This window comes from Eleginops maclovinus, chromosome 24 (genome assembly GCF_036324505.1).
Source record: "Eleginops maclovinus isolate JMC-PN-2008 ecotype Puerto Natales chromosome 24, JC_Emac_rtc_rv5, whole genome shotgun sequence".
In the NCBI taxonomy this organism is placed as follows: Eukaryota; Metazoa; Chordata; class Actinopteri; order Perciformes; family Eleginopidae; genus Eleginops; species Eleginops maclovinus.
The window spans coordinates 3,856,148-3,865,617 of record NC_086372.1 but is presented as its reverse complement, the minus strand read 5'-3'; the positions used below and the strand labels follow the sequence as shown (position 1 = coordinate 3,865,617).

The 9,470-nt window shown below is 43.2% G+C and overlaps 3 protein-coding genes across 4 annotated transcripts in view; 1 reads left to right on the top strand and 2 right to left on the bottom strand.

Moving 5' to 3' along the window:
- Positions 1-538: 538 nt before the first annotated feature.
- cldn10e (claudin 10e) lies at positions 539-2,966 on the bottom strand. The gene is made up of 5 exons (XM_063877790.1): positions 2,488-2,966; positions 2,242-2,403; positions 1,863-1,944; positions 1,663-1,776; positions 539-1,108 (listed from the first exon to the last, which is right to left on the bottom strand). Exons 1-5 carry the CDS (start codon positions 2,717-2,719, stop codon positions 703-705), a joined length of 996 nt encoding a protein of 331 aa, XP_063733860.1. The 5' UTR covers positions 2,720-2,966; the 3' UTR covers positions 539-702.
- The window catches only part of LOC134860890 (ATP-binding cassette sub-family C member 4-like), a 24,772-nt gene continuing 18,090 nt past the window's right edge, over positions 2,789-9,470 (top strand). The window contains exons 1-2 of one of the 2 annotated variants that reach the window (XM_063877761.1): positions 2,811-2,904; positions 3,915-3,987. In XM_063877761.1, the coding sequence (XP_063733831.1) occupies positions 3,917-3,987 (71 nt within the window). In that variant the 5' untranslated portion in view covers positions 2,811-2,904; positions 3,915-3,916. Of the gene's footprint in view, positions 2,905-3,914; positions 3,988-9,470 lie in introns of both variants that reach the window. The other variant, XM_063877759.1, reaches the window with a different exon arrangement.
- cldn10a (claudin 10a) overlaps positions 4,077-9,470 on the bottom strand; it is a 5,672-nt gene continuing 278 nt past the window's right edge. Inside the window, exons 2-6 of the mRNA XM_063877800.1 lie at positions 7,065-7,569; positions 6,488-6,649; positions 6,280-6,361; positions 6,080-6,178; positions 4,077-5,547 (exon numbers count right to left, since the gene is read on the bottom strand). Coding sequence (XP_063733870.1) covers positions 5,418-5,547; positions 6,080-6,178; positions 6,280-6,361; positions 6,488-6,649; positions 7,065-7,284 — 693 coding nt within the window. The 5' untranslated portion in view covers positions 7,285-7,569 and the 3' untranslated portion in view covers positions 4,077-5,417. The remainder of the gene's footprint in view (positions 5,548-6,079; positions 6,179-6,279; positions 6,362-6,487; positions 6,650-7,064; positions 7,570-9,470) is intronic.

Genomic DNA, 9,470 nt, shown 5'->3' with positions numbered 1-9,470 from the left:
TGAGCCGATGACACACGGGGGAAAAACAGGAACAACCAGTGAGTATCTGTTCCTGCTGAGCTGTTTTGTGATTGATAATAAGTCGTACTCATAGCCGCTATCAACTGTTATCAACACCTAGAGCGTTTAGCATTCTAAATAGTATTTAAAACTTTTTAAGTCAAGACATTTAGACCTAAAATGCATCAGGTGCATTCTTCTAACAGTTTGGTTTGCACACCTCCAGCAGTCCATAGCCAGAGTGAAGCCTACAAAGCCCAATCCCAGAATGCAGAGCAGCAGTCTCCCCCTCACTCTTGTAAACACAACAGCCTTCTCTCATTTGGCACTAAAATGAGATGTCTATACATTCTAGATGAAAAGAAGAGCCAATATTTCCAGCTGTGCTTCTCTCCCTACCTTGTAAAGGCTGCCAGTGTTAGAGGAAAGGGATGTGTGCCTCAGTTTTTTGTTTAATTGGATGTTTATGATGTCTGGATGTGCCATATAATGGATGATAAACATAAACTACAAGCCGCACAAATCCAGTCAGTAAACGTCTGTTACACAATCTTTATTTACAACAGATCCATCAATTGAATAGAAAAAGCATCAATCTGTATGCACATGGTTTAAGGGTCATACAAACAGGATAAAAAAACAGACTTGAATCAGCAGAACTCCTTCCTTTCTTCTCACAGTTTCCATATATCTCACATTTGCTCATATATAAGAGTTTTTGGCGAGCGGTTTCGCCCGGCTCCGTGAGCTTCCTGATAGTGATGAAACCGTCCTGCTGCTGCTGCTGCTGCCGCTGCTCCTTGACCCAGACAAAGTTGATGCTCTAGACATCGATGAGACAACAGACTCCGACCCTGACCTTGATCCTGACCCTGCCGACCGTGCCGACTCAGCAGACCTGGAGGTTCGCCCAGTCTTCGATGACCGCCCTGACATGGCCGTGCGTCCTGACCTGGAGGAAATGCCGGACAGATCCGAGCGCTCAGACCTGGACGACAGCTCGGACACGGAGGACAGTTTAGTCTTGGAGGTGATCTCGGACACTGAGGACAGAGCCCCGGTGGACTTGTTCTGCTCTAGGTCTGGTAGGGCCTTGACCGTTATCACTCTGTGGAGAGAAACACATTAATGTCAAGCAGAACAAGGCAACCAATATTTCATTTGCAGGCTCTTCAGAGGATGCTCAGTGAGTTTTATACGTGCTGGTTGGTGGATTTGAAGAGAGTAGGAAACAAGAGAGAAGAGGAGGAACGAAAGAAGGAGAGTAGGGAACAGAAGAGGATAGGAGGAAACAAGAGAGGAGAAAAAAACAAGAGGTGAGAAGAGGACTGAGGAGGAGAGCAGGACACGAGAGATCAGCTTTATGTAGATGTATGCTTCTGAGCTCCTTCTAGTGTTTTATTCCCACTCTTTTAACAAGGGAAGCTGTTAAACACACAACCTCCTCTGCCTGTTTACACCGATGGCTTCAGGGTGATGTTACACGGTGGGAGGGAGCGTTCCCACAGCGCACATCTGCAAACTGCCACTTTTAACCTGCTCAGTGCCCACACAGCCTCGTGCCTTTCTGATGAGTCATTCCACCCGAGCACACGGGAGTATGGTGTTAATTGAGGAAGCGGAAAGAGTAGTTATTTGTTCACTTCTCCTGTCTGTACTCACTTCACCTCTCCTCCAAAGAGCGGCGTGCACACTGACCACAGGTAGAAGAAACCCCCAGCCATGTGGAAGGCAGAGCCCACCCAGCCCAGGAACATGGGGGTGCCCAGGTCAAACCTGTTGGTTGAGAGGTGAATATTAAAGATGAATGTTTATTGTTGAGGAAACCGGTTACATAGCTACATTAAGGGATGGTAACTTACTTCAGTCCATCGAAGGTCGGGTTGAAGTATTCTACTGAAACATACTGGGCGTACACTCCATACCCACAGGTGGACAGAAAGCCTAAGTCAGGAATTAAGAAAATATGATTAGCATACTGTTTAATGCAGCCATTAATATTAGAAAAAGACATCAGTGTTCCCTAACCTAAGGGGACCCACAAACAGAGAGATGCTACCACACTGGTAAGCATTAAACACAGAGCAGAGACTCACTCATTGGTCAATAGTTTTGCAGATATTTTTTAGGACATGAACAAGGCATTGGAAGTTTGATCTGGTTATGGTGCTAGAAATGAACACACACTCACATATTCAACTCCCTCTGCTCACTGTCCCCTTATTAAAAGTAGATACTTACCGCTGGTTATGTGAAAACATCCTCCGGCGTATATCTTCTTGTGCTTTGACCTGTCTTTTCCCCCGATGAAGGTGCACTCCATTCCCAACAGACTGAGCACGAATCCCAGCATGCCGAGGGAAAGAGCTGACATCAGCAGGCCTCGCACTATCTGGATGTGGCCTGGAGTCACACAGTCAGACACAAATGGATATTAGTTAAAGGTCGGATGCTAGTTGGATGCTTTGTTTCAGATGTGAAACCTACCCTCCACAGACCACAGCATGGGGTAGTCGTAGCAGTTGCTGACAGCGGTTGAGTCGGTAAAACAGGATCTCCACAGGCTGGACCAGTACCAGGCCACTTTGATGATGGAGGAGCCCCCCATGCCCCCGATGGAGGTGATTTTCCAGCCCTCCATGGCCATGGTGCAGGCCACGAAGATCCATCCTAAAACTGTCATCAGGAATCCCCAGATCTGGACCACACGGACCTTCATCTTAGGTGAGTAGAGCTTCTATCTAGACTTTCAGATCCGAAGCCACTAATTTAAAATCCAATATCTCTTTTGATCCGTCTTCACATGGCAGCCCTTAAGACGTATACATCCCAGGCTGAACGTCTGCTTTTGGCCTCCTGCTCAGCAGCTCGACTCGGAACAAAGAGAGGACGACTGCATCGCAGGTAAGAATCACAGGGTGTGCTGATGATCTCCAGGTATTACTTTACATGTGGGTGAGAGACAGCAGTCGCTCAGGTTCCCATGGGCCGCAGTTCACCGTTGTCATGTTTGAATCTGGGCTGAGAGTGCTCACCTAAGCATTTATCTCCCATTACAAAAACAGCTTCATCCCCCATCGGACTTTCCCTCATGTGTATACACACTTTATCATAATGCAGAGTTTACTTACTAATATTCTTTTAATAAACGCCTAATTAAAGGTGTATTCCAGCATGTATCTATGCTTTAAACATTAGCCATAGATGTTCGCTCTGGAGATTTGACCTAAAAACAAAGTACGGCACGAGTGACCTTTACAGCTTCCAGGAAATATGTAATGCCACGGTGACCTTAGCTCCTTGAAGCATCTTTCTTCTTCCCCCTAGGCTTTAAGCTGCTAGTTATTAGTCATTTCTCCAGGACCTCCCTGTGCCAGGCTCAGAATTACAGCCGAGCGTCTCGGTGCTGTAATAATTGGAGTTAAATCTGAGGTAATGAGAGGCAGGGCGGGTGATGAATGTTCGGCGGGATGAAAGAGCTGCTCTTTGTTTCTTACTCCTCGCGGATTATAGCAGCGTTATTGGTAGTGGTGGGGAGATATTGGAAACTGTGGGCCGCTGGGAAGCTTTAATTGGTTTTGTGAGGGGGATTTTTAATTAGCTTGATTAGCATGACACTGGGAAATGAGCACCGGAATGCTTATGTCGCTTTAGGAAAACTAAAAACAATACATTGAGTGAAATGAATCAAATAAAATGCACACTTCATTTTTCAGTTTTTTTCACACAAGTGGACGATTGTACTTTTCAAATGATGTCATTACTGTACTGAGAAACATAGATAATTACATGTAATACATTTTTTGTGTGCAAATCAGCCAAAAGCTGCGATCCCATACCTAATATGATTCATGCATCTCCTGTTGTTTTGTGTTAACGTGCATTAACGCTGCTCTCTGCTGGTGTGGTTGCAGTAATGGCTCCGTGTCTCCAGACTTCCTCCCTTTGCTGCTCAGTGACCATCTTCTATCAGAGATTAATAACTGGGTCAGTGGTTCCTTGCCTTGTTTGTGAACCCTTCTGAAATACCTAATGTGTAATTTTAATAATCAATGAAGCATGCATGGGAATCCAAATATTAGACCAGCACTCACACATGTTTTATTTCTTATGAAATCATTGGAGTTACTTCATAACCTCCGAATACAAAGACAGAGACAAGAAATCGTTTTTTAAAATATGCTCTTAGGTTTTTTTAGGATTTGTATTTGCTTTAAAAAAATGGACAATTCTGGTTTGTTTTTAGTGAATCAAAGAGTATGATTTTGATATTGTTTCATAATTACTCTTAATGTTATAGAGCTTCTGCGGTGTTCATTTTATAAAAGGAAAAACAAGTGTATGAAATCTCCAGTAAATTGGTAACATTGAATTTTCTGATACCTGTTATTTGCAAGGGCTTCATCACAAGGGTTTAATGTCAAAAAGTAACTTGGACAAAACTTTTGTAAGGAGTTATGTTTTTGATGCATCAAACCTGCACTCTAAGCATCCCTTTATGTAACTCAGACACTACACAATACAATACCACCATTATATCAGAGAGCATTGTGCCGAGCCCGGGACACCTGACACTGTTTTACGGATGTAAGGCACCAGAAAGCACCGGGGCGCTGCTCCCTGCCAGCTGGTTCTAACCTCTGGGCCAGAAGGTTTTGCGTAACATAGCCTGGGGTTCCTATTGATAATAATTCCTAGGTGGAGATGGATGGCTGATATGAGGGGAAACCTCCGGTCTGGCCTCCTGCTCTGCATGGCCATTTAAGGGGTCGAATGTGACCTCCTGACCCTTGGAGGTCAGATCAATCGATCCAAGAAAACAAGAAATGTGATGGAGCTATTATCTGAAGGTGTTCTCGATTGCCTCAAATCAGCAGGAGAGGAATACATGAAAGAACATCCTTTCTACCCAGGTTTGAATAAATAATCCATTTGTTTTTTAGGTAGTTTAGAAATACAAAAACTTTATTCATATAATGTAAGCTCATGCAAAAAATGTCTTTGTTCTTGTTATGCGTTTGATATCCTCCGGTTACAGGAGGAACATATTCTATGAAATGCTGCTAAAAATCTATGTCCATTTGTCCTTTAAACTAAAAGATTAGAGAGATTTTATTTGTCTATGTAAGACAGGCACGAATGAGCAGCTCGTTGAAGGTGACCGGAGAGTTTGAACAGTGCCAAACCAAATTTCCTGCCCTGGCTTATATTTGATATAAAGTCATTGATAGAAATGTCCCAAAATGTAGCCATAACTTGATGAATCTGGAGGCATTCAACAACAGAATACGTAAACTGATACATGAATTACTCTTCCCAGGAACAGAAGTGAATGAATGTTAGTCCTTTGCTTTCACTGGTGAATTCTGGTGAGCACAGACTCTTCTGATAATACCCAGGTAGCAATACGGTCGTTGTCACACATAAGCATTTCTTCCAAACTGCCTCGATGGCTCCCCTGGTTCCTTGTGGAGGCTGTTGACTGTCTTGCTGTGTTTGTGGCGTGCCGGTGAAAATGATGCAGCTCCAGTGTAGGAGTATTCAGCTCTACGGAGAGAAACAATAGGAACATTTATGGGTTTTTTTAGACAAGCATCTTTTGGTATACCATGTTAGTGTTATTCACAACATGATGACATACTAAGCAGGACTGGCTAAAACATATTCTGACCCAAAGATTTCCCTGAAAGAGAAAGCTAGCATTCTTTATGATGCAACATTTCTTGACCCTCAGTCAAGGTGACTTTCACTTGGAAACATTTCTTACCACTGGACTGTAACAAAGAAAACATTCAGCCTCTGTCGGCCACAATACTAATCAAAAATGACGATTATACAATCTGCCTCGTAGGTTCAGCGATTATGAGACAAGATGTTGAGAGAGATTATTGCATGTTTACCACTGCTGCCGTCTCTTCATTGCATTTAAAGTAATTATTTAAATTGCCTTTATTGAGTAAGCAACTAAGTGCAGTTTAGAGTTCGTCCAAATCAGATTTCCTCTAAGCCCTTGTAGCTGATGACAGATGGGGGATCACATTTAAGGCATCCAGCATGTTGGAAAAATCAAGCAACTTACCTGGAACCTTCAGACAGGGAGAGACAGAAGACAAGTCCTCCGAGGATACACAGCACAGATCCAGCCCAGCCAATAAAGAGCGCTGCTCCCAGTTCAAACCTGAAGGGAAAAAAGAAGACATGTGCGACTGGACTTCCTTTCATCTGCACTGGTTTTGATCTGCTGTGAAACAAATGTTTCCTTTAATCTTGAATACTTACTTCTGAGCAACAAAGAGGGGGTCAAAGAAGTCTGTGGTGATCCTGTGAGCATATATGGAGCATGCTGTCATGCAGCAGAGGCCTGCAAAGAGAAATGAGAGGACTGAAACAAAGCAACAAGAACTGATCGTGTAACTCAGTTGAACGCTAATGTAATCCAAATGAATGCAGCTTCATTCCCCATATATCCGGAAACAGAGAAAAGTACCGCTGAGAATGAAGTGGAAACCCGAGAGGACCGTCAGACGAGCCTTGGTGGACTCCGAGCCTCCTATTTTTGTGCACTTCATTCCTATCAAGGCGAAGATGGCACCAAAGAAACCCAGACATACAGCTGCGATCATGAGACCCCGACACACCTGGATGTAGGCTTCATAAGAGATACACACAAGGGGGGGTGATTTAAATTAAGGGTTCCAAAGTCTTTTGGCTGGTGGAGAAAACATTATCTTTAAAAGTTAAGAATTTTAGTGATTTTAAAAGATGTTGTTATTCAGTCTGGGACTGATCACACAAAGGTATGCCTTTTCAGTTATTTGAATTATAACAGTGCCTTTGCTTATTGTTAGTGGTAAGACATGGGCAGTGACAAGTGACCTTTCTGTGACCATGTGACTTTAGATTACTGAATTTTTAACACCTTAAGTAATAAGTAGGTCTACTCTAGTGCCCTTACAATGCTGGTAATTCACCCCAAAACAACAGGTGTTCTTGGCATCATTGCTTTTATTCGATGCATATGTACATAAAGATAAATCTCTGTAGATCAACAAAAACCAACTCACCATCCAGAGCCAGCATTGAAGGAAAGTCCTTGCAGTTGGACACCCCGGTTGAATCAGTCACACATGTTTTCCATAGGTTAGACCAGAAGGTAGCCGTAGTGATGACCGTCCCGTCCACAGAGGACACCTTCCAGTAGTCTAACGGTAGGATGGAAGACACCAGGATCCAACCAGAGATGGTCAGGATAAAGGCTACGATCTCTGTTGCCATGTTGCCCATTCTTCCTGCGGCTTGGATGTCCCGAGTGGGACAGGACGGAGATCTATGCCTCAGGAGTGACACAGAGAGGAGGTGGGAGGGTCGGCCCGAGACAGGTGCGTCAGTGTCGTTTCTTCTGGGGAATTCTGCTTCTCGTCCTCCTACCAAGCATCTACGCCCGAGGATCAATACTTAGAAGTGCATGGCATTCTCGGACACACAATCAGTAGCTGTATTTTGTGTTTGTGTGTGGTGGTGGGAGGGAGCCATCACTCCACACAATGTGCAAAGGGTCTGCAAGGGGATCTGCAGGAGGAGGAAGTCTTTAATTGAAAGGATCTGAAAGGTCTTTGACCATGAAGAACACACAAGATTAGGAACAGAGATAGGGTTGACTGAATGAATGATGTGGGTCAGTACTGCAACAAATTGCACAATTCAGTACTTCAGGTCCTCATTGTGAAGTGTAACGCCACGCTAGTTATACAGCTTTACAGCTCCATCCAGTGGCAAAAAGGAAAGGATGCTTCAATTATCAGGGAAATCGTCTCCTTAGCTCTTCTAGTGAAGCAACCTGAATATTGTATCAGGGCCTGTAAATGTACTCTAGTAGCATACAGGACTGCCTAGCATTAGCATGTTAGCATTATGTAGGTCTTACTGAGCTGCTTGACATGTGTTTCCATTTAGTCTTGTATTGTCCTTTTTGCCCACATTGGTCATGGAAAAGTTACACTTTAACTGCCTTGCTTAAACTGCTACAACTGTCACAGGTTAGTCAATGTGCATTTGGTCTTTTTAAGCTGGTAGTTCATTTGTATTGTGACCTATTTTTTAGAGCATTATAGCACTATGTGCAGGGTCGGGAGACATTGTCAGACATTTAACTTGAGTAAAAGTACAAATACCACACTTAAAAACTAGCATGATGCTAAAAAGCCCATTAGCTCAAACTCTCTCATGTGATCTATAAAATGAATCAAAAGCTGATATTTTCTAAGGACTTCATCTAAAAGTAACTAGAAATCTGTAATGCATCTAGTGGATTCAACAACCCTTTAGAACACACTTTTTGATTAAGACTTGTTGTAACTGTGGATGAAATGATTTGATTTCATACTGTCATTAGCAGTAAGATGAGCAGAAACAAAGCATAGAAGTAAAACTAAAAATCCTACAACAAGTTGAGCAATGTGAAGGCATAATCAATCCTGTGAGCAGAATTAGGCAGCCATCCAGGTACTAATGAATTAAGTCCTAATCTTGTACTGGAAACTGGTTGCAGTGGTTTGGGTCACCCCCTAAATGGAAAGCTTTTTTAAAAACAAGGATAAGATCTTAAGCTCTGTTAAAGAAATAGGAATTGTTTCCCGGGGAAATAATTACCCCAAACATTTACAGACACTTTGCCGGCACCCCAATGACCTGACGAGTCTGCACGGGGTCAATTAACGGTATATGTATGCATGTCAGCTTTTTAGGAAAACTGCAGCAAGGTGTTTTAAGTGGCACTGAGACGGCGCTCATAACATTGATACCTAAATCTCTAGATATTTGAAGCCGTGAGGCGTTTCCATGGGCCCTGTTGCTGGGCAATGTCAGGGGGGACCCTGCAGATCTGCTAATGAAAGGGAAGCATCTGGCACAGGTTGTTATCTGTGTTAACCTGTTGATGACATCCCATTAGCAGAATGGATGAAAGCAAATGTGTGGAATACAATTTTAATTATTGCAGTTTTGGAACTTATAATGAAAAAGGGCTCCCATACTTTCTGACTGCTCATAGTTCACTAACTGGCTTGCATGTGATTGCATCATATAGTGCAAAAGTACAATCTCCCCTGTAATGCTGCATTCTTTATATTTCCGTACTGTATTTTACATTACGGTCCCTGATGAAGAGTTTAATTGACAACTGTTTCCACATGGTGCGGGTGTGTAAAGGTGTATTCACTCTGAATCAAAACAGACTTATATCTTGTAACCTGTTTTTAAATGAAAGAAGGTGAGCCCTTCTTCCTTTGTGCTCATTAGAGATAATAACCTGGGGATATGTGGGATAAAGTTGGCGTATCACAGGACTTGGGTAGCAAGGGAAAGGAGTGTTGATCCCTGCAGATGAGTGTTATTGGGCTGAGTTCAGCTGCCTGTAATAATCTCCTGCTGGCTTTTCTCCTTCAGCCCTTTTCCCAGTTGGTGCTAGCTAA